Below are 25,035 nucleotides of genomic sequence, written 5' to 3'. Positions count from 1 at the left end.
CTATTTTGATGCCTTTAATTTCTTTCGTCTGTCTAATTGCTCTGGCCAGTGTTTCGAGAACTATGTTGAACAGAAGTGGTGAAAGAGGGCATCCCTGTCTTGTTCCAGATTTTAGAGGGAATGCCTTCAGTTTTTCTCCATTCAGAATGATGCTAGCCTGAGGCTTAGCATAGATCGAGATGATCATATGGTTCTTATTTTTAAGTCTATTGATGTGGTGAATAACATTTATTGATTTCCGTATATTGAACCAGCCTTGCATCCCAGGGATGAATCCTACTTGATCATGGTGTACAATTTTTTTGATATGTTTTTGTATCCGATTCGCCAGAATTTTATTGAGGATTTTTGCATCTAGGTTCATTAGAGATATTGGTCTGTAGTTTTCTTTCTTTGAAGTGTCTTTGTCTGGTTTAGGTATCAGGGTGATGTTGGCCTCGTAGAATGAATTTGGAAGTTCTCCCTCTTTTTCTATTTCCTGAAGTAGCTTGAAAAGTATTGGTATTAGTTCCTCTTTAAAGGTTTTGTAAAACTCTGCTGTATACCCATCTGGTCCTGGGCTTTTCTTAGTTGGTAGTCTTTTGATGGTTTCTTCTATTTCCTCAATTGATATTGGTCTGTTTAAGTTGTCTATATCTTCCTGACTCAATCTGGGCAGATCATATGACTTAAGAAATTTATCGATGCCTTCACTATCTTCTAATTTATTGGAGTATAAGGATTCAAAATAATTTTTGATTATCTTCTGTATTTCTGAAGTGTCTGTTGTGATATTGCCTTTTTCATCCCGTATGCTAGTAATTTGAGTTCTCTCTCTTCTTCTCTTTGCTAGCATGGCTAAGCGTCTGTCGATTTTGTTTATTTTTTCAATGAACCAACTTTTAGTTTTGTCAATTTTTTCAATTGTTTCTTTTGTTTCGATTTCATTAATTTCAGCTCTGATTTTAATTATTTCTTGCCTTCTACTTCTTTTGCTGTTGTTTTGCTCTTCTTTTTCTAGGATTTTGAGATGAAGTATGAGATCATTTATTTGTTGTTTTTTTCTTTTTTTAAGGAATGAACTCCACGCAATGAATTTTCCTCTTAGAACTGCTTTCAATGTGTCGCATAGATTCCGATATGTTGTGTCTGTGTTTTCATTTATCTCTAAGAATTTTTTAATTTCCTCCTTGCCGCAGTCTGGCTGGGCACAATCAGGAGCCACTTGTCAAAAGAAACTAACTTTATTTTTAGAACCACACACACCAAACAAAACAGCCTCTCAGGAAAAACCCTCAGAGCCCCAACTGCCACCACCGGCTTTCCACAAGCCTCTCTCTCCAACAGAAGCTTCTCTCCACCTCCCACAATCCTCCTGCTCTTGAGGCCAATTGGCTGGGTCACGTGGGCCGAGCCAAATGAGCAGCTCCGTGGTCTGAAAGGGCAGGGAAACAGCCCAATGAGCATCACCGCAGAGGAGCCAATCAGCTAGATGTTGCTGGGGCCGCTGTGAGCCAATCATTAGCCGGCAGCTGGAAGTTTGCTGGCAGCAGGAAGTTTGCTGGGGCCCCTTCGGCTGTGGCTCTCAACACCTCCTTGATGTCTTCTATAACCCATTGATCATTCAGTAACCTATTGTTCATTCTCCAAGTGATGTATGCTTTTTCCTTCCTTCTTTTATCGTTGATTTTCAGTTTCATTCCATTATGATCAGATAAGATGCATGGTATTATCTCTACTCCTTTATATTGTCTAAGAGTTGCCCTGTGACATAATATGTGATCTATTTTTGAGAAGGATCCATGTGCTGCTGAGAAAAAAGTGTAACTGCTTGATGTTGGGTAGTATATTCTATATATGTCAATTAAGTCTAGGTTATTAATTGTGTTATTGAGTTCTATAGTTTCCTTATTCAACTTTTGTTTGGAAGATCTGTCCATTGGTGAGAGAGGTGTGTTGAAGTCTCCCATGATTATGGTATGGTGGTCTATTAGACTCTTGAACTTGAGAAGAGTTTGTTTGATGAACATAGCTGCACCATTGTTAGGGGCATATATATTTATGATTGTTATGTCTTGTTTGTGTATGGTTCCCTTGAGCAGTATGTAGTGTCCCTCTTTATCCCTTTTGATTAACTTGGGCTTGAAATCTATTTTATTTGATATGAGTATGGACACACCTGCTTGTTTCCGAAGTCCATATGAGTGATATGATTTTTCCCAACCTTTCACCTTCAGCCTATGTATGTCTTTTCCTATCAAATGCATCTCCTGTAGGCAGCATATTGTTGGGTCTTGTTTTGTGATCCATTCTACTAGCCTGTGTCTCTTAATTGGTGAGTTTAAGCCATTAACATTTAGGGTTATTATTGAGATATGGGTTGTTCTTCCAGCCATATTTGTTTATTTATGTTACTAAACATGGTTTGTTTTCCTCTTTGATTATTTTCCCCCCTTTACTGTCCTACCTCCCACTGTTGGTTTTCATTGTTATTTTCCATTTCCTCCTCCTGTAATGTTTTGCCGAGGATGTTTTGAAGAGATGGTTTTCTAGCTGCAAATTCTTTTAACTTTTGTTTATCGTGGAAGGTTTTAATTTCATCTTCCATCCTGAAGCTTAATTTTGCTGGATACACAATTCTTGGTTGGAACCCATTTTCTTTCAGTGTTTGAAATATGTTGTTCCAGGATCTTCTAGCTTTCAGAGTCTGTGTTGACAGATCAGCTGTTATCCTGATTGGCTTACCCCTAAATGTAATCTGCTTCCTTTCTCTTGTAGCTTTTAAAATTCTCTCCTTATTCTGTATGTTGGGCATATTCATTATAATGTGTCTAGGTGTGGATCTCTTATGATTTTGCACATTCGGCGTCCTGTAGGCTTCTAGGATTTGGGATTCTGTCTCATTCTTCAAGTCTGGGAAGTTTTCTCGTATTATTTCATTGAATAGATTGCTCATTCCTTTGGTTTGAAACTCTGTCCCTTCCTGTATCCCAATGACTCTTAAATTTGGTCTCTTTGTGTTATCCCATATTTCTTGGATGTTCTGCTCATGGTTTCTTAACAGTCTTGCTGAGCTGTCTATGTTCTTTTCAAGTTGAAATACTTTATCTTCATTGTCTGATGTTCTATCTTCTAAGTGTTCTACTCTGCTGGTAGTATTCTCCATTGAGTTTTTAAGTTGGTTTATTGCTTCCTGCATTTCTAGGATTTCTGTTTGTTTGTTTTTTATAACCTCTATCTCCCTGTATAGTTGATCTTTTGCTTCTTGGATTTGTTTATGTAATTCATTGTTGAAGTGATCTTTCATTGTCTGATTTTGCTGTCTGATGTCTTCCTTGAGACTCCAGATCATCTGAAGCATGTATATCCTGAATTCTTTATCTGACATTCCATCTGCTGCAGCTATTACCTCTTCTAACGTTGAGTTGACCTGCATTGCTTGTGGTCCTTTCTTTCCTTGTCTCTTCATACTGTTTGTGTTTCTTTCTGCTTGGTGAAACTTTGTGCTATTGAATTTCCCCCCTATATATTTATATTGGTCTTGTATAGTTGCAAAGTCTCCCTTGCAGGCGCGGGCGGCGGCTCTGCCCCTCCTCCAATTGGGGCAATGTGCCTACCACTCTGGCAGGCCGCTGGGCCTGTTCTGCCGGTTGGTAGCAGGTCCGCCTACCTTGCAGGCGCGGGCGGCGGCTCTGTCCCTCTGCGGGCTGCTAGGCTTGCTCTGTTGGTGGTCGCAGTTCTGCCTACTTTGCAGGTGCAGGCAGCGGCACTGCCCCTCTGCAGGCCTCTGGGGCTGTTCTGCCTGTGGGTCGCAGGTCTGCCTACCTTGCAGGAGTGGTTGCCAGCTCTGCCCCTCCGTGGGCCACTGGGCCTTTTCTGTCGGTGGTCACAGTTCTGCCTACCTGGCAGGCGTGAGGGTGGGGTGGGGTAGGGGGCGGCTCTGCCCCTCAGCAGGCCGCTGGGCCTGTTCTGTGGGTGGTCACAGTTCCGTCTACCTTGCCGGCGCGGGGGGAGGGGGCGGCTCTGCCTCTCAGCAGGCCGCTGCTCCTGTTCTGATGGTGGGTCGCAGGCCCGCCTACCTTGCAGGAGTGGTTGGCAGCTCTACCCCTCCGCGGGCCACTGGGCCTTTTCTGTTGGTGGTCACAGTTCTGCCTACCTGGCAGGCGTGGGGCGTGGGGGGCGGCTCTGCCCCTCAGCAGGCCGCTGGGCCTGTTCTGTGGGTGATCACAGTTCCGTCTACCTTGCCGGCGCCAGCGTTCAGACTTTTTACTGCCTTGGTAAAACATAACTGATGTCATCTTTTTGATGCTATTGTGAATGGAATTTTTTTTCTTTATTTTTCAAATAGTTTATTGTTAATGTGTGGAAATGCAATTGATTTTTGTATGGTGAGAATTTTTACAAGGGTTTTTTTTTGTGTGTGTGGGGGAGTTTGGTGAAAAGAATGAGCATCTACCATACTAAAAACTGCTGAATCATTTTTAGATGTGGTTGTTCCAGGTACTCCTGCCAGCTGTGAGGAAAAGCATCTGCTGCTCCACACTGCTCAACCCTCAAGGCTATCAGACTTTTACTTTTTGCCAATTTCAGAAGTGTGAAATATCTCAGTATTGTTTGTTTTAGTTTTCTTAATCTGACTTAATTAATGAGGTTGTGAATTTTTTCATATGTTCCTTGGCCATATTTCTTCTATAAATTGTTTATTCACTGAATCTATTTTTCTAAGTTGTCTTTTCTTATGATTCCTAACACTTAATTTCATTTCATCATGACCTCAACTTTTTATATTTTTTTTTTTACATTTTAAATTGCTGTTGAAAATCTGGACTAGTGGACTAGGGATATAGCTCAGTGATAGAGCACTTGCCTAGCACGCATGAGTCCCTGAGTCCAATCCCCAGGATCACAAAAAAACAAACTGAACCAAACAAAACAACCCCCACACCCACATCCCTGTATTAGTACCCAAACATCTTTGAAATTAAAGTTTAACAAGAATAGTCTCTGATTAAAAATTATTATACTAGTAAAATATGCATATAAAGTATATCATTAACAAAATTAAAAGGCAAGGGAGAGAGTAGAAGAAACTAATTGCGAAATACATATCTGACAAATGACTTGTATCCAGAATATACAAATAGCTCGAACACCTTGGAAATAATAAGATGAACAATCCAATCACAAAATGAAAATATTTGAATAGATATTTCATGAAAAAAAAAGATATGAGAATAGCTAACAAGCTCAAGGAAAGGTGCTCAACATTATTTGTTATTACCAAAATGCAAATTACAACCACAATGAGATACCATTTCATACCCACTAGAATGGCTATAATAAAAAAAGATAATAAAAATGTTAATGAGGATGTGAAGAAATGGGAACCCTCATATACTGCTGTTGTGGATGTAAAAAGGCATAACCACTCTGGAAAACATTTTTACAGGTCTCTTAGAAATTAAACTTAATTCAACATGTAATCTAATAAGTCTCATAGGTTCTACCATGAAAATGAAAATATATGGCCATACAAAGACTTGCACATTGATGTTATTTATCATTATCAAAAAACATGGGATACAATAAACAAATTTGAAATGACCTAAATTTCCACCTATTGGTGACTTGTTATAGCCATATGGCAAAATACTATTTGGTAATAATAAGGGGGATATGTGCTATAATATTAGTGAAATCTCAAGCATTATGCTAAATGAAAGAAGCCTGATATAAGAGACCACATATTGTATGATAATATTTACTCAAAATATCCAACATAAATTCAGAAAGTAGATGAATGGTTGTGGGCTTGAAAGACAGAAAAGGAGGTAATACTATAGATTCCTTTCTTGATGTAGAAAATATTCTACAGTGAAGGAGTCTTAATAGAAAGTAGGCATTCTTTGGGGGGCAGGTGATAAGAAGTTCTAAACTTTTTGGTGTGTGTGATAGCTATACAAGTTGTTAAGTTTCCAAAATGTCATTGAATTGTACTCATGAGATGGGTGAATTGCATGATATATAAAATTTGCCTTGGGGAACCGAGCGCGGTGGTGCATGCCTGCAATCCCCGTTGCTCGGGAGGCAGAGGCAAGAGGATTGCGAGTTCAAAGCCAGCCTCAGCAACTGTGAGGCACTAAGTAACTCAGCGAGACCCTAACTCTAAATAAAATACAAAATAGGGTTGGTTCAGTGGTCGAGTGCCCCTGAGTTCAATCACCGGTAACCCTCTCCCCCGAAAAAAATATGCCTTGGTATAATTCCCTCTCCTTACCTCTCACTCCCCCCTACACACATACACACCTGTCTTGCATTTTGAACCAGAAAAATTAAGATAAGTGAGAATTTCATATGATACCTCAAAGTTTGTCCCTTATTCTCCCTTATATTGCTCTTCTTTTTAATTGGAGAAGTAATCTAAAATACTAGGTGTCTAATTTCTTGGTTTTTACTTATACCCCTGCCCACTTGGACATCACTAAAATTTTTCTTTTCACATGTATTTTACTGTATTTAGTTGATGCTAAAAGAAAAATCTGAATTATTGATACTGATAAGTGAATTCTAGGATTTAAGTTAATAAAGGTAAATGAAAATGATACATGATTGCCAGATCAATGTGTAAAAACATGTATGCATGTAGATTCCTTTCTTGATGTAGAAAATATTCTTTCTAAATCAAAAATAGGTGAAATAATAATATTATGAGTATTATTTTTAACAGATAATTTAAATTAAATTTTAATTAAATTCCTTTTTAAAATTCAGTAACCTTTTTCAGAATTCATCTTTAAAGGAAAAATAAGCTGTCTAAAAAGTTAGATAATTTAAATACTGTGATTGGAAGGAACTTATAAAGCATGTAATATTAAATTTGAGAAGGTTTTAATTCATAAGCAAAATGTTGGCATCTCAAAAAGAGAAGGTCATGCAATTTCCCTTCTCTCTTTCTTTCCCTCCCACCTCTCGTCCCTGTTTATGGAAGGAGACCCTCATCGTTATACAAAATTACATATAAAAGGAGGTGAAGGGAAAGGGGGGGGAAACCAAGGGAGAGAAATGAAGTACAGTAGATGGGGTAGAGAGAGAAGATGGGAGAGGAGGGAAGGGGAGGGGGGATAGTAGAGGATAGGAAAGAGCAGAATACAACAGACACTAGTATGGCAATATGTAAAAACGTGGATGTGTAACCAATGTGATTCTGCAATCTGTATACGGGGGAAAAATTGGAGTTCATAACCCACTTGAATCAAATGTATGAAATATGATATGTCAAGAGCTATGTAATGTTTTGAACAACTAATAAAAAAAGAGAAGGTCATATTTTGAAATGTTATTCTGTAAAAGGGTAAGGGAAGACTTAGGAGAGAAATAAAGATATTAACATTAATTCATGACCTTTAAAAAAAAAGTATAGTTGGCCATTCAAGTAGATGAGTAGTTCATATCACAATTCAGAAGAACTGTTGATAGAAATGACAGAGAACTGAATAGGTAAAAGATAACTGTCAAGAGCAGATATATAAAACACGTGTATCATGGCTTTGGGTAGAGAATAAAAAGTGTCAAGGAAAAATGATTTTACCTGGCAAGTTTCATAAAAGAAGAACCCAAAAATAACCTAATTCCTAATTCAAGAACATTTTCAGTTTGAAGCAGGTTGGGGATATTCTAATAAAATATTTTAACATTTATCTGCTGTTGTCCAGCTATTTCATTCTTATAAATTGAGAGAATAGTATAGATTTAATGTTTTGTGTCTGGATCATACCCTGGGCAGAGGGAACCCAGAGAGACAGATCAGTGATGTATTAACCCAAAGCAGTTAATGGCTGTGTAGTCAAGGCAAATAATGGTGAAGAAAGGAAGTCAGAGGTTAGTGCACTGATGGAAAGCTCCAAAGACAGAAGCAAGGGCCTAAGAAACAAGGTTGCACACTGAGGGATTAGGCACAGACAGGACAGTTACACACAGCGGGGATGATAACAAATGTTTTATGTTGTAAACTGTTTCATGATGTGACAGCAGTCTACCAGGTTAAGGCACTAAGCAAAGCCTAGAAACCAGAATTCTATTTGCTATACCTCTATGCATAAGAGGCCTCCTACCTGGTCATTTTGGCTCTAAGACTATTTATAGCTGGTATCTCTTATTTGCTTTTCATTGGAATGATTGTTAGTCTGGCTTCGCTGTGCTATAGGTCACTATTTTGCATTGTTTGCACACAGCCTGCTTATCTAGAGGGTTGCTGATATTTTTATGAATGTACCTAAGGGACTTCTGAACATATGGCTCTTACACCATGAAATCTATTTCTGTTTCAGTCTGGACAGTTCTAGACGGTGCAGCCTTGCTACATGGTCTGAGAAATGGCTGTAGGAAACAACACTCAACAAAGTTATTCCATCATCCCATGTTTTATATTTGTTGAGGTATGTATATTTTTTTTAATTTATGGTAAATTGTAATGATAGCAGATTTTATGCTGAGAGCTTAGATTGTTTTATACAGTTGTTTAATCTTAGGATTGATAGTTAAATTTTGGTAAATATTGGAAAATAATTATGTAAAATGTTTCTTAAATAGGAAGACAGAAAATAGGAAGGCCTTTAAACTTTATATTTGGGTACAGAATAATTATTTATTTTCAATTGTGATCTGAATGTATTAACTATGAAAGAGAATGCAGCATTTTAATTAAATTCTTTTTTAAAATTCAGTAACCTTTTTCAGAATTCAATAAGCAAGGAATTTTACTGATGTTGTTATTTTATGGTATTTTTGCCCTGGGGCCCAAATAAAAAAAATCATAAAGTTGCCCATTTCCACTAGGTACTTTTCTTTGGTGAGGTGTTGGGAACTTATATAACGTATGGTTTCTTTTAGTCATGAATTACTTTGTTGGGTTGCTCCAGTTGTGTGCCAGAAAACAGTTTCTCCAGCATCCTTTTGGGAATTTTAGGAAATTTGGAATCACGATTTAAATTAAATAAAAATCTGTTTACCTGCTTCTCTCAGAATAAGATGTTGATTTGCCAAAGATACTGCTTTTGTCTTCTCAAGAAGATAAGGACTTAAGGGATCGTTTTTCATCCTAAAGATCAAGTTTAAAATATGACAGTAAAAAGAGCTGAAGAGTCAGTGCCTGATCTTCCTGTTGGCATAGTCGCCATTCCAAGGGTCAGCTCTGGCATATTCTACCATAGGCATCTTTTTGACCTAATGTCGGAGGAACCTTCATGTTGATATATGTTATTATCTATATGAAAACAGACACTTGGGCTATACTACCACTTAGTTAGCAAAAATGTACTTTCAGTGTATGGATTTTTTAAATACACAGCTTATGAATCATTTTGATAAATTTTTTTAATTTAAAGTCAATTCCACCTTGAAATAAATGCATCTGTGTCTATGTATTGAGATAATTTTGAGCACTCTGAATTTTGGACAAATGTGTGTGTCTGGCTATTGTTGAGTTCACCTTATGGATATTGGTTGGCAGTTTAATAGTACTTGGGGATTTATTCTCTGTTGATTTTCATGAACCTGTTTGTTTTACAGAATCAGGAAAAGGTAGAGAAGGTTGGGACAGAGATGCTAACTGACATAAGTCAAGGGACAGACAGACTCAGTCTAAGCTAAACCTCTGAGAAGATAAGGAAAGACATCAACTCAGAACAATAAACATGACTTTCTGTATAGTCTGCCCTAAATGGGCTGCACAGGGCCAAACCAATCAGACAATAGCTCCATGTTATGCATACTGTGGATTCTGGTTACTGTTGTTCTTTTTTTTTTTTTAAATTTTTTATTGTGGGTTGTTCAAAACATTACAAATTTCTTGACATATCATATTCCACACTTTGATTCAAGTGGGTTATGAACTCCCACCTTCACCCCATACACAGATTGCAGAATCACATCAGTTACACATCCATTGATTTATAAATTGCCATACTAGTGTCTGTTGTGCTCCGCTGCCTTTCCCATCCTCCACCCTCCCCCCTCCCCACCTCTCCCCTCCCCTCCCCTCCTCTCTCTCTACCTCCTCCACTGTATAACCCTGAGGGTCTCCTTCCATTACCATGCAATTTCCCTTCTCTCTCCCTTTCCCTCCCACCTCTCATCCCTGTTAAATGTTAATCATCTTCTGTTCTTCGTCCATACACTGTTCTTAGTTACTCTCCTTATATCAAAGAAGACATTTGGCATTTGTTTTTTAGGGATTGGCTAGCTTCACTTAGCATAATCTGCTCTAATGCCATCCATTTCCCTGTAAATTCTATGATTTTGTCATTTTTTAATGCAGAGTAATACTCCATTGTGTATAAATGCCACATTTTTTTTATCCATTCGTCTATTGAAGGGCATCTAGGTTGGTTCCACAGTCTTGCTATTGTGAACTGTGCTGCTATGAACATCGATGTAGCAGTGTCCCTGTAGCATGCTCTTTTTAGGTCTTTAGGGAATAGACCAAGAAGGGGAATAGCTGGGTCAAATGGTGGCTCCATTCCCAGCTTTCCAAGAAATCTCCATACTGCTTTCCAAATTGGCTGCACCAATCTGCAGTCCCACCAGCAATGTACAAGTGTACCCTTTTCCCCACATCCTCGCCAGCACTTGTTGTTGTTTGACTTCCTAATGGCTGCCAATCTTACTGGAGTGAGATGGTATCTTAGGGTGGTTTTGATTTGCATTTCTCTGACAGCTAGAGATGTTGAGCATTTTTTCATGTACTTGTTGATTGACTGTATGTCCTCCTCTGAGAAGTGTCTGTTCAGGTCCTTGGCCCATTTGTTGATTGGGTTGTTTGTTTTCTTATTGTCTAATTTTTTGAGTTCTTTGTATACTCTGGATATTAGGGCTCTATCTGAAGTGTGAGGAGTAAAGATTTGTTCCCAGGGTGTAGGCTCCCTATTTACCTCTCTTATTGTTTCTTTTGCTGAGAAAAAACTTTTTAGTTTGAGTAAGTCCCATTTGTTGATTCTAGTTATTAACTTTTGTGCTATGGGTGTCCTATTGAGGAATTTGGAGCCCGACCCCACAGTATGTAGATCGTAGCCAACTTTTTCTTCTATCAGACGGTGTGTCTCTGATTTGATATCAAGCTCCTTGATCCATTTTGAATTAACTTTTGTGCATGGCGAGAGAAAGGGATTCAGTTTCATTTTGTTGCATATGGATTTCCAGTTTTCCCAGCACCATTTGTTGAAGATGCTATCCTTCCTCCATTGCATGCTTTTAGCCCCTTTATCAAATATAAGGTAGTTGTAGTTTTGTGGATTGGTTTCTGTGTCCTCTATTCTGTACCATTGGTCCACCCACCTGTTTTGGTACCAGTACCATGCTGTTTTTGTTACTATTGCTCTGTAGTATAGTTTGAAGTCTGGTATCGCTATACCGCCTGATTCACACTTCCTGCTTAGCATTGTTTTTGCTATTCTGGGTCTTTTATTTTTCCATATGAATTTCATGATTGCTTTCTCTATTTCTACAAGAAATGCCGTTGGGATTTTGATTGGCATTGCATTAAACCTATAGAGAACTTTTGGTAATATCGCCATTTTGATGATGTTAGTTCTGCCTATCCATGAACAGGGTATATTTTTCCATCTTCTAAGATCTTCTTCTATTTCTCTCTTTAGGGTTCTGTAGTTTTCATTGTATAAGTCTTTCACCTCTTTTGTTAGGTTGATTCCCAAGTATTTTATTTTTTTTGAAGATATTTTGAATGGAGTGGTTGTCCTCATTTCCATTTCAGAGGATTTGTCGCTGATATACAGGAATGCCTTTGATTTATGCGTGTTGATTTTATATCCTGCCACTTTGCTGAATTCATTTATTAGCTCTAATAGTTTCTTTGTAGAGCCTTTTGGGTCTGGTAGGTATAGAATCATATCATCTGCAAATAGTGATAATTTAAGTTCTTCTTTTCCTATTTTTATGCCTTTAATTTCTTTCGTCTGTCTAATTGCTCTGGCCAGTGTTTCGAGAACTATGTTGAACAGAAGTGGAGAGAGAGGGCATCCCTGTCTAGTTCCAGATTTTAGAGGGAATGCCTTCAGTTTTTCTCCATTCAGAATGATGCTAGCCTGAGGCTTAGCATAGATTGCTTTTACAATATTGAGGTATGTTCCTGTTATCCCTAGTTTTTCTAGAGTTTTGAACATAAAGGGATGCTGTACTTTGTCAAATGCTTTTTCCGCATCTATCGAGATGATCATATGGTTCTTATTTTTAAGTCTATTGATGTGGTGAATAACATTTATTGATTTCCGTATATTGAACCAGCCTTGCATCCCTGGGATGAATCCTACTTGATCATGGTGTACAATTTTTTTGATATGTTTTTGTATCCGATTCGCCAGAATTTTATTGAGGATTTTTGCATCTAGGTTCATTAGAGATATTGGTCTGTAGTTTTCTTTCCTTGAGGTGTCTTTGTCTGGTTTAGGTATCAGGGTGATGTTGGCCTCATAGAATGAATTTGGAAGTTCTCCCTCCTTTTCTATTTCCTGAAGTAGCTTGAAAAGTATTGGTATTAGTTCTTCTTTAAAGGTTTTGTAAAATTCTGCTGTATACCCATCTGGACCTGGGCTTTTCTTAGTTGGTAGTCTTTTTATGGTTTCTTCTATTTCCTCAATTGATATTGGTCTGTTTAGGTTTTCTATATCCTCCTGACTCAATCTGGGCAGATCATATGACTTAAGAAATTTATCTATGCCTTCACTATCTTCTAATTTGTTGGAGTATAAGGATTCAAAATAGTTTTTGATTATCTTCTGTATTTCTGAAGTGTCTGTTGTGATATTGCCTTTTTCATCCCGTATGCTAGTAATTTGAGTTCTCTCTCTTCTTCTCTTCGCTAGCATGGCTAAGGGTCTGTCGATTTTGTTTATTTTTTCAAAGAACCAACTTTTAGTTTTGTCAATTTTTTCAATTGTTTCTTTTGTTTCAATTTCATTAATTTCAGCTCTGATTTTAATTATTTCTTGCCTTCTACTTCTTTTGCTGTTGTTTTGCTCTTCTTTTTCAAGGATTTTGAGATGAAGTATGAGATCATTTATTTGTTGGTTTTTTCTTTTTTTAAGGAATGAACTCCAAGCAATGAATTTTCCTCTTAGAACTGCTTTCAATGTGTCCCATAGATTCCGATATGTTGTGTCTGTGTTTTCATTTATCTCTAAGAATTTTTTAATTTCCTTCTTGATGTCTTCTATAACCCATTGATCATTCAGTAACCTATTGTTCATTCTCCAAGTGATGTATGCTTTTTCCTTCCTTCTTTTATCGTTGATTTTCAGTTTCATTCCATTATGATCAGATAAGATGCATGGTATTATCTCTACTCCTTTATATTGTCTAAGAGTTGCCCTGTGACATAATATATGATCTATTTTTGAGAAGGATCCATGTGCTGCTGAGAAAAAAGTGTAACTGCTTGATGTTGGGTGGTATATTCTATATATGTCAATTAAGTCTAGGTTATTAATAGTGTTATTGAGTTCTATAGTTTCCTTATTCAACTTTTGTTTGGAAGATCTGTCCAGTGGCGAGAGAGGTGTGTTGAAGTCTCCCATGATTATGGTATGGTGGTCTATTAGACTCTTGAACTTGAGAAGAGTTTGTTTGACGAACATAGCTGCACCATTGTTTGGGGCATAAATATTTATGATTGTTATGTCTTGTTGGTGTATGGTTCCCTTAAGCAGTATGTAGTGTCCCTCTTTATCTCTTTTGATTAACTTTGGCTTGAAATCTATTTTATTTGATATGAGTATGGACACTCCTGCTTGTTTCCGAAGTCCATATGAGTGATATGATTTTTCCCAACCTTTCACCTTCAGCCTATGTATGTCCTTTCCTATCAAATGCGTCTCCTGTAGGCAGCATATTGTTGGGTCTTGTTTTGTGATCCATTCTACTAGCCTGTGTCTCTTAATTGGTGAGTTTAAGCCATTAACATTTAGGGTTATTATTGAGATATGGGTTGTTCTTCCAACCATATTTGTTTATTTCTGTTACTAAACATGGTTTGTTTTCCTCTTTGATTATTCCCCCCCCTTTATTGTCCTACCTCCCACTGTTGGTTTTCATTGTTATTTTCCATTTCCTCTTCCTGTAATGCTTTGGCGAGGATGTTTTGAAGAGATGGTTTTCTAGCTGCGAATTCTTTAAACTTTTGTTTATCGTGGAAGGTTTTAATTTCATCCTCCATCCTGAAGCTTAATTTCGCTGGATACACAATTCTTGGTTGGAACCCATTTTCTTTCAGTGTTTGAAATATGTTATTCCAGGATCTTCTAGCTTTCAGAGTCTGTGTTGAAAGATCAGCTGTTATCCTGATTGGCTTACCCCTAAATGTAATTTGCTTCCTTTCTCTTGTAGCTTTTAAAATTCTCTCCTTATTCTGTATGTTGGGCATCTTCATTATAATGTGTCTAGGTGTGGATCTCTTATGATTTTGCACATTCGGCGTCCTGTAGGCTTCTAGGATTTGGGATTCTGTCTCATTCTTCAAGTCTGGGAAGTTTTCTTGTATTATTTCATTGAATAGACTTCTCTTTCCTTTGGTTTGGAGCTCTGTACCTTCCTGTATCCCAATGACTCTTAAGTTTGGTCTCTTAATGTTATCCCATATTTCTTGGATGTTCTGCTCATGGTTTCTTAACAGTCTTGCTGAGCTGTCTATGTTCTTTTCCAGTTGAAATACTTTGTCTTCATTGTCTGATGTTCTATCTTCTAAGTGTTCTACTCTGCTGGTAGTATTCTCAATTGAGTTTTTAAGTTGGTTTATTGCTTCCTGCATTTCTAGGATTTCTGTTTGTTTGTTTTTTATAACCTCTATCTCCCTGTATAGTTGATCCTTTGCTTCCTGGATTTGTTTGCGTAATTCGTTGTCGAAGTGATCTTTCATTGTCTGATTTTGCTGTTTAATGTCTTCCTTGAGACTCCAGATCATCTGAAGCATGTATATCCTGAATTCTTTATCTGACATTCCATCTGCTGCAGCTGTTACCTCTTCTAAAGTTGCATTGACCTGCATTGCTTGTGGTCCTTTCTTTCCTTGTCTTTTCATACTGCTTGCGTATCTTTCCTGCAGGTGCGGGCGGCGGCTCTGCTCTCTCCTTATTCCAATTGGGGTGTCGTGGCTACCACGCCGGCAGGTCACTGGGCCTGTTCTGGGAGCTGGCGGCAGCTCTGTTCTGCCCCTACTCCAATTGGGGTGACGAGTGTACCACGCCGGCAGGCCACTGGGCCTGATCCGCTGGTCGGTTGCAGGTTTGCCTACCCTGCAGGCGCGGGCGGCGGCTCTACTCTGCCCCTACTGCAAATGGGGTGACGTGTCTGTCGTACCGGCAGGCCACTGGGCCTGTCCCGCTGGTCGGTCGCAGATCTGCCCACCTTTCGGGCATGGGTGGAGGCTCTGCTCTGCCCCTACTCCAATTGGGGTGTCGTGACTACCCCGCCTGCAGGACGCTGGGCCTGTTCCTGGCACGGGCGGCGACTCTGCTCTGCCACTACTCCAATTAGGGTGGTGTTTGTACCACGCCGGCAGGCTCCTGGGCCTGATCCGCCGGTCTGTTGTAGGTCTGCCTACCTTGGAGGCGCGGGCGGCGGATCTGCCCTGCCCCTCCTACCCCGCCTGCGGACCCCTGGGCCTGATCTGCAGGTTGATCACTGGTCTGCTCACCCTGCGGGGACGGGTGGCGGTTCCGCTCCGCCCCCACTCCAATTGGGGTCACGTGACCACCACCCCGGCAGGGTCTGATCCGGGCGTGGGAGAAGGATCTGCTCTGCCCCTACTCCAGTTGGGGTGACGTGTGTACCACACTGGCAGGCCACTGGGCCTGACCCGCCAGGCTGTCACAGGTCTGTTTACCTTGCACGCTCTTTCGTCACAGCGTGAACCGCGGCTCTGCCCTGCCCCTCCTACCACGCCCATGTACCACTGGGTCGCGGGTCTGCCCACCTTGCGGTTGCGGGTGGCGGCTCCGCTCCGCCCCCTCTCCAATTGGGGTCACGCGGTCACCACGCTGGCGAGCCGCTGGGCCTGCTCCGGGTGCTGGCGGCGGCCCGGCTCCTTCCCTCTGTCTCGACGACAAATTGAGGAGACTCGGGTGACTGTGCCTCACCCCCCCTACCAGGAGACCAACTGCTTATGTCACCACTGGTATTGATGAAGTTCCCTCCTCCGCCGCTTTCTGCAGACATCAGATCTCTGCCATGTTGGTATCCTATGCGAATGGCAGCATTTCGTTCCCCTTGCCGGGCAACCAAAGCACCGGGTGAGTCCTGACCGGCCCTCAGCAGGACCCGGACCGAGAAGCAGTGTCCGCGGGCTCCTAGCCCCGGGCCAGGGAAGTTCCGGGAGCCGGAACTCGGCCGCTCCGTGCTCGGTGTAAGCTCCTATAAATGTAAGCTCCAAGAAGCAGTCCCCGCGGGCTCAGTTCCGGGAGCCGTACTTCGACTGCTTAGTGCTTGTTGTATGCCCTGGTAGGAGCAGGGTCCAAGAAGGAGTCCCCGCGGGCTCCGCAGCCCTGGGCCAGGGCGGTTCCGGGAGCCGGAACTCGGCCGCCCCGCTCTGGGTATTCACTCCGATAAGATCAGGTTCTAAGAAGCACCCAGGCGCTGAGCCCTAGCAATCTGTCTGCAAGCCGCAGGCGAATTGCAGCCTGAAATTACCTGTTCTATGGCTGAATGAGCTGCGGTCAGTCGAAAACAGGGGTGGTGACGTCAGTTTACCAACATGGTGTCTGCTGGCCTCCTCTGTGGTCTGACCGGGGTGGAGAACCGAGATGGACCGCTTCCTTCCCCCGTCTCGAACCCAGAATTCAGCCCTAAGTACGGTGCTTGCGCTGCTGGCAGAAACTGCAGCGCTGTAACCCTGCGTCTCTATCCCAGCGCACGCTGCAGATCTGATTTTTTTTTAGAGAGAGAGAGAGAGAGAGAGAGAGAGAGAGAGAGAGACAGAGAAACTTTAGTGTTTATTTATTTAGTTCTCGGCGGACACAACATCTTTGTTTGTATGTGGTGCTGAGGATCGAACCCAGGCCGCACGCATGCCAGGCGAACGCACTACCGCTTGAGCCACATCCCCAGCCCATTTTTATTGATTTTTTAGTGACATAAAACATTAGGATAAATTTTGACATAATCATAAAGCATGGGATATAATTTGCTCTAATTCAGTCCCCAGCAGTTCCCTCCTCCACCCTTCTCCCTGCTCCCCTCCCTCTACTCTACTGACCTTTCTGCAATAATGCATAAAAGCTCAGTACAGTGTATGTGTATATTTAATTTATATATATAATTAGTGCCTTGTGGATATACTTGATTACTTGGTGTTGGAATTTGGTATGCTATATTCATGTATGCATATTCAAAAGTTTGGTCAAATTCATTCTCCTGTTTTTTTTTCTAGTCCCTCCATCCTTTCTGTGAATCCTCTTCTTCTACTCTACTGATCTTTCTCCCATTTCAATAAAATTCCCTATCCCTTTTTCCTCCCTCCTTCCCTCCCTCCATATCTCCCTTTCTCTTTCTTCCGTGCCCCTTATTTTGAATCAGCTTACAGATTCCAGAGAAAAAATTTGACCTCTGATTTGGGGGAGTAACTTATTTCACTTAGCACGACAGTGTCCAGTTCAATCCATTTACTGGCAAATGACATAATTGCATTCTTCTTTATGGCTAAGTACTAATATACCATATTTTCTATATCCATTCATCTGTTGAAGGGCACCTACACTGTTTCTATAGCTTGAATATTGTGAGTTATGCTATTATAAACATTGATGTGGCAGCATCACTGCAGTATGCTGATTTGAAATATTTTGAAAATACACTGAGAATTAGGAGAGTTGGATCATATGGTGGTTACTTTCCCAGTTTTTGGAGAAATTTCGATAGTGATTTCCAGAGTGGTTTCATCAATTAGCAATCCCATCAACAATGTATGAGTGTACCTTTTGTCCCACATCCTGGTCAATATTTATTATTATTTGTATCCTTAATAATTGCCATTCCAACTACAGTGTGTGGGAAGCCATTCTCACACATGATTGGGTACCTCCCTGACTGGGTGTGAGGCGTTCCAGCTAAACTGTGTCAGAACTAATCCCCGCCCTTTCTAGGTGTGAGAGCCCATCCGTGCGGGGGTGTGACTGACCATTGACCCTGAGACCAATCACTGACCCTGACCTTGGAATGCTGTCCCCCTTGACCTTCATTGGATGGAATTTTCCCCTGAATTTCTTGTTCCCCAATAAAAGGCCATTCTCTGGCGTGCTCTCTCTCTCTCTCCTGCTAGTCTTGTGTAAACCTCGCTGCCCCACCGGGTGGCTCGAGGCAGGAGCCAGAGGGGGAGCCGTCTCAGACCTGGTCAAATAAAAAGGTAAATTGAGTTTATGTGTGTTTATTTTGATCTCACTAGTTAACTTCTATGCTTAGAACCTCTAGTATGAAGCTAGCTTGCAGTAGTGAGATGAAATCATGAATTTGTTTACTATTTCTAGAAGTCTTCTCGGTTGAGATTTTTGGGTCTTCTAAATATAGGATCATGTCATTAGCAAACTGATAATTTGAGCTCTTCTTTTTCCAATTTTAATCCCTTTATTTTCCTTTTCTTGCCTATTTACTATGGCTAGAATTTCAAGGACTATGTGGAATAGGAGTGTGGAAAGTAAGTATTCTTGTCTTGTTCCTGTTTTTAGAGGAACTACTTTCAGTTTTTCTCTGTTCAGTATAATGTGGGCCTTGAGTTTGTCATATATAACCTTTACAATGTTGATGTAAGTTCCTTTTAACTTTAATTTTTCCAGTGGTTGAAACAGGAATGTGTGCTACACTTTGTCAAATGCTTTTTCTTTGTCTATTGAGATGATTATACGATTCTTGCCCTTAACTCTTCTTATGTGATGAATTATATTTATTGATTTTCATATGTAGAACCAATCTTGCATCCCTGGGATAAAACCCACTTGATCATGTTGCACTTTTTAAAATGTGTTTTGGTATGTGTTTTACCAATAAATTATTAAGAATTTTTGCATTTATGTTCATTAAGGATATTGGTCCAAAGCATTCTTTCCTTGATATGCCTTTGTCTGGTTTTGGTATCAGGGTCATAGTGGTTTCATAAAATGAGTTTGGCAGTGTTCCCTTCTTTTCTGTTTCATGAATTGTTTGAGGAGAACTGGTACTATTTCTTCTGAAGGGCTGGTAGAACTCAGTTGAGAAATGGTCCAGTTCTGGACTTTCGTTTGTTGGAAGGCTTCAGTTTCATTACTTGATATTGAGTCACTCAAGATTTTTATATACTCATGCTATATAAAAATCCTACAGATAGGCCAGGTCCTATCTGTCCAGGAATTTTTTAATACCTTCAAAAATTTCTAGCTTATTGGATTATAAATTTTCAAAATACTTTATGATGGTCTTCTGGATTTCAGTAGTGTCTGTAGTGATATTTTCTTTTTAATCTCTAATTTTGTTAATTTGAGTATTTCATCTCTTTATTTTGGTTAGTTTGACTAAGGGTTTATCAATTTTATTTATCCTTTCAAAAAATGACTCTTGGTTTTATTTATCTTATTTATTTATTCTATTCTCAATTTCACTGATATTTTGGAGCTCATTTGCATTATTTCTTATCTTCTAATTATTGATGTTTGTTATTGTTTTTATAGGTCTTGAGTTGTAGTGGTAGATTATTTATTTGCTATTTTTCTATTCTTTTAATGTATGAACTCAGTGCATAAACTTTCCTCTTAAAAATGCCTTCATACTGTCCCAAAGATTTTGATATATTGTATGACTTTTCTCATTTACTTCTAAGAATTTTTTTTAATTCTTAGGAAAAAATTCTCTCCTGATTTCTTCTGCTTGGCATTCATCATTCAAAAGCATATTAAATAATAATATCTCCAGGTGTTAGAGTGGTTACTTATTCATCTTATAATCTATTTCCAATTTAATTTTGTTATGATCTAATAAAATTTAAGTGTTTTTTTTATTTCCTAGAATTCACTTTGGAACTTAAAATACTGTCTACTTTATATAATTTTCTATGTATTGCTGAGAAGAAAGTAAATTCAGTCATTGATGGATGAAATAAATATTCTATAGATGTCTGTTAGCTTCATATTATTAATTGTATCTTTTAGTTCTGTAGAATCTTTATTTAGTTAATGTATGGATTATCTATCTAGTGGTAAGTCAAGTGTGTTAAATCTTTCAGTATTAGTGTATTGTGGTCTATTTGATTCTTAACATTGAGAGATTTTGTTTTATGTATATAGACACACCATTGTTTGGAACATCAATGTTTAGAATCATTATATCTTATTGTTGTATGATTCCCTTAAACAGTAGGAAGTGACCTTCTTTGTCTCTTCTGATCAATTTTGGGTCAAAATTCCTTTTTTTTTTCTGCTGTAAGAATAGCTACCCCTGTGTGTTTACAAGTATCATTTGCATCGTACATCTTTTTCCATCGTTTCATCTTCAGTCTGTGGATGTCTTTGCCTATGAGGTGAGTCTCTTGCAAACAGCAAATTGTTCTTTTTTTTTTTCCAGTCCAACCTGCCAACCTACGTCTTTTGATTGAGAAGTTAAAATCATTTACATTCAATGTTATTATAGAGAGAGACTCTTTATTTCATGTTTTTTGAAGCACTTCTAATGTTTAAATCAGACTTGATTCTTCTTTGATTGACTATTATTTTAGTATAATTCTTCCCTAAGCTGCTTTTCACTTTTTTCATTTTACTCTTTATTCTTTATTCAAGCATTACCCTGCAGATGCTTGGGGTACTCTGATAAAGGGACTCAGGTGGTTCACCTGGATTCTAATTTCTACTGCCCCAGGTTATGAATGGAAGGCAGATTCCCTCTATTGATTGCGACTGATGTGAAGTCCAGCCAGTGTCCAGACAATGACCTTTTACTTGCTACTTGTAGACAGGTTTCAGACTTGGAGACAGGTGGCAATTTTCTACTGTAATTGGCCTCTCTCTGGATAAGGTTGCAAGTGCCTTCTACTTATGTTTTCTGGGGTACCATGCAATATCTTCTAGAGGCCTTCTGCCAATGGCTGCCACCATGTGGAAATAGGATCTCTATGTCACTGGATATTCAGGCAGCTTCCTTCTGGTACAGGACCCATGATCAAAGGGACAGTCCCTAGACTTCCCCTGGTGCCTCCCTGTATTGTGAGAGATCAGGGCTGGTGGTCCTGTTGGATACACTTTCTTCTATTTGGGGTCAAAACTGTCTTCCTGCTTGTTTCTGCCTGGGTCCTGTGGCAGCTATGAAGAGCTTTTAGTCACAAGGAGGCTGAGCAGAGCTCTGGGTTAGGAATACTTCCTCACACAGCTCTGCTCCACCTGATCCCCTTTTTCATGGTGAGGGTGATGGAGTTTTAGTGATTTTCAGTTAGGAGTGCTTCCTCCAGGAGTTCTTTCTAGCCAGATTCTTAATATGTCCCACTGCAGAGGACTTTCTTCTGGCTTAATATGAATCTAGATGTGGGAAGATGCTGTGTTGATTTAACGGGGTGACTCGTGAATTAAGGGTCTCCACAAAATGGCTGTGGGCTTCCAGCACAACTTTCTTTTCACAATTTGGTTTTAAGCTTTTCAAATTGCTTCAAGAACATTTCTGTCTGGTAACACTTAAAATCTTGCCTGTCTTTCTGAATGTTTTTTAAATGAGTGAGCTTAAGTTTTTCTGCTTCCCCCATCCTAGTTCCGGTTCTGGGTTAGGAAAACCTACACTTATTTTCTACTTCAGTAACTAATCTCCAAGTCTCTTCAGGTTTCAGAATTATTTGTAGTCTTGGATCTTTTTTTTTTTTTTTTTGGTGTTGGGTATTAAACCCAGGGCCTTGTTCATTCAAAGCAAGCACTTTACCAGCTGAGCTATACCCCCAGAAGTATTGAATCTTATAGCATTTATTTTGTCACCCAACTCTCGATTCTACTTTTTCTTGATTGTGTCCTTTCTAAAATGTGGGGAAATCAAGAATTACTGACTAGCTCCCTTCTGTCATCTTCTAGCTACAGAATCAAGATCTTCAGTCTCATTCTTAAAGTTACTTAATCACTCTTTTTTAAAAAAGAAGAGCTAAAGTAGAGCTCCCTTTCCATTTTGGAATCTCTCTGACAGCATATATTTTATAAGATCTCAGAATTACTAGAGACAGTATGGACCTTTCTATTTTGCCAAATAACTTTGAACATACTTAATACATAAATAAATGATTGGAAAAATAACTAACATTTTATAGTTATTTATATCTATCACTTATTAATATGAAAACATTTTCTGAATGTTATTCATTTAATGCCGAGATTATTAATTTACTACTACATACATAAAACCTTATATAACATACCCAAGCAATACTAATGGAAAACCTAAATATACATATTTGTTAAACATTAGCATGTATATATGTAAGTATCCCTCAAATATACTCCAATATGGATAAATACATATAAATAAATATATTTTTGTGGCATATAAATTGGGGCATGAAAGTAAAAAAAGGGTTAGTACATAGAAAATCAAGAAGTTTCTTCTGATTTTCAACATGGAGAATAGTCTCCTTTCTCTCTCATTATAAGTTTTTCTTTTGCAGAGTGATAAACATGATACTGCATTGGAGTGTTCATGTCATGTATTGGAAGACCAGCTGTCGACAAAACAAGCAGTGTTCTTTCCATCTGGAATGAGGCAGATGATTCTGAAAAAATACCTTAACTAAGTTCAAGTACTTATGTTGAGTTAAAGAAGACTCAGTAGTCCCAGGTGTTCTGACTGGGCACAGCATCACAGAGAGAAACAGAAAAGAATGTGATGTTACTTTGAGATGTCTGTGCTTTTCTCCTTAATATAACATTTTTGAAGACTTTGAAGGTTAGGAGCATAAGACAGAACAAAAACCATGCTGTGACATATTGAAGTGACCCTCAAATAAAACAGATATATCTAGTCTCTATGATTCTGAGAAAATCTTCTAGGGAGAGAGGAGAAAATCATCTGATATTAATATCAACAGGAATAGAAAGTTGGGGAGCTGAGCAAATCTTGAATGTTACAGAGAGCTCATGAGGCTTACCGATAATGAGGATTATCACTCAGGAGGACTAATTCAAAATTTTCTCCTTGCTGTTACCAAGAGTCCCAATAGAAACTTAATTGGACAAGGGAGAGAAAGAACATTTTTGGGAGAAAGACTTCCTCCTTTCTTCCAAGAACTATTTTTCTCCCAGAATGAAGAATGAGCTTTGAATAGGAAGTGGTTCTTATTATTCAAAAAGACAATTTTGCAATTTTTTAACTTTTCTACATGAATAAATGCCCCATATGGATGCAATAGGAAAAGAATGACACAAATAAACCAGAAATTATATTGTATGAGGAGGTGAGGCATGACCTCTTTGGTATGAGGGAAAATGAGTATGGAAGTGTTGGGAAGTAGAGGTGGGAGCCTAGTCCCAAAAATACGAAGCCTGGATTAGTGCAAAGATACATGTCAAAATGTCTTGTGTATTATTGCCAATCTCTTCCTCTACAGTAATATTTTCTTCTGGATAGGAAATATCATCCATCATAAGACTTCATATTTCCTATTATGGTTTCACACACATAGTAACAAGATGAGATCATATTCTATATATTAAAAATGGTTAAATTTATGTATTTCGAGAAAACAGTTTTAGAAACACAAATAGTAGGTTAAATATCAGGAAAAAATCAAGAATATCAAAGGATACAATCTAAATGTATTTATTCTTTGAATTAAGATAAAGAAATCCTGTCTAAAAAGAATCATGTGTCATGGATATAAGTCATAATCAAATATGATGAGTTTTGCACTATTTTAAAAAGTATCTAGAAGTGATAAAATTTACTCAGGAAATGTGAATTGTGACACATCCCAGAGATGTGCAGTGAGTGATCCTGTGAATTTAGTCCAGTCTGGGCACCTTTCTTCCAAACAATCAGGTATCAGTAATAATCTAATAATTCACTGATATATATTGCTCAATGGTTTCCTTATCAAACATATATGATTTATAGTTATTTTTCTAAGCAAAATACTCTTTTCCACAGGAAACTATATCTGTCAAGCAGCTTATTTAAAGCAACTTTGACATCTTTATTTCTCAGGCTATATATCAGAGGGTTCAACATGGGCACAATAATGGTGTAAAATACAGATGATACTTTCCCTTGGTCCAGAGAGCTGACAGATGATGGCTTCAGGTATATAAATGCTAGAGAGCCAAAGAAAAGAGCAACAGCCAAAATGTGGGAGCTGCATGTGCTGAAGGCTTTGACTCTGCCCTTAGTCGAGCGTATACGTAGGATGCTCACAATGATGAAGATGTAGGAACTAAGGATGGACAGGGCTGGGGCAAAGATATTAAATGCATTTAAGCACAGAACAACTACCTCATTTATAAATGTACTGGAGCAGGAGAGCTCCAATAGTGGAAAAAGATCACAGAAGTAATGGTTTATTATGGTCTTAGAGAAGAGTACTCTTAGCATGCAGGCTGTGTGGGCTGTGGAACCAAACAAGCTGATGCTATACACCCCAAATACCAACCAGAAACAGACTTGATTAGACATGGTAACATTATACAGCAAGGGATTACAGATGGCAACATAGCAGTCATATGCCATTGTAGCCAACATGTGACACTCTGAAATTGCAAAAACAAGGAAGAAGTAGAGCTGAGTCATGCATTCAACATAGGAGATGGTGTTTTTCTCTGTCACAAAGTTCACCAACATTTTGGGTGTGATCACAGTGGATTGGCAGAGGTCAACTAAGGAGAGATTGCTGAGCAGGTAGTACATGGGAGTGTGCAGGTGAGTGCTGAGTCCAATCAGTGTGATCATGCCCAGGTTTCCCACCACTGTGAACACATAGATTCCTAGGAAGAGGAGGAAGAGGGGCAGCTGGAGCTCTGGTTTGTCTGTTAATCCAGCGAGGATGAACTCTGTCACAAGGGAATGATTTCCTTCTGCCAT

At 39.1% G+C, this 25,035-nt stretch overlaps 1 protein-coding gene across 1 annotated transcript; it reads right to left on the bottom strand.

Moving 5' to 3' along the window:
- Positions 1 to 24,075: 24,075 nt before the first annotated feature.
- LOC114088985 (olfactory receptor 8G50-like) lies at positions 24,076 to 25,035 on the bottom strand. The gene has a single exon (XM_027930754.2). The coding sequence runs from the start codon at positions 25,033 to 25,035 to the stop codon at positions 24,076 to 24,078; it is 960 nt and encodes a 319-aa protein (XP_027786555.2).

The sequence above is a fragment of the Marmota flaviventris genome, chromosome 9, assembly GCF_047511675.1.
Source record: "Marmota flaviventris isolate mMarFla1 chromosome 9, mMarFla1.hap1, whole genome shotgun sequence".
Taxonomy (NCBI): Eukaryota; Metazoa; Chordata; class Mammalia; order Rodentia; family Sciuridae; genus Marmota; species Marmota flaviventris.
This window is presented reverse-complemented; position numbering and strand designations above follow the sequence as displayed.

Bases quoted from the DNA above. Each gene is read 5' to 3' on its own strand.
- LOC114088985 (XM_027930754.2), bottom strand. From the start codon at position 25,035: ATGGCAGAAGGAAATCATTCCCTTGTGACAGAGTTCATCCTCGCTGGA.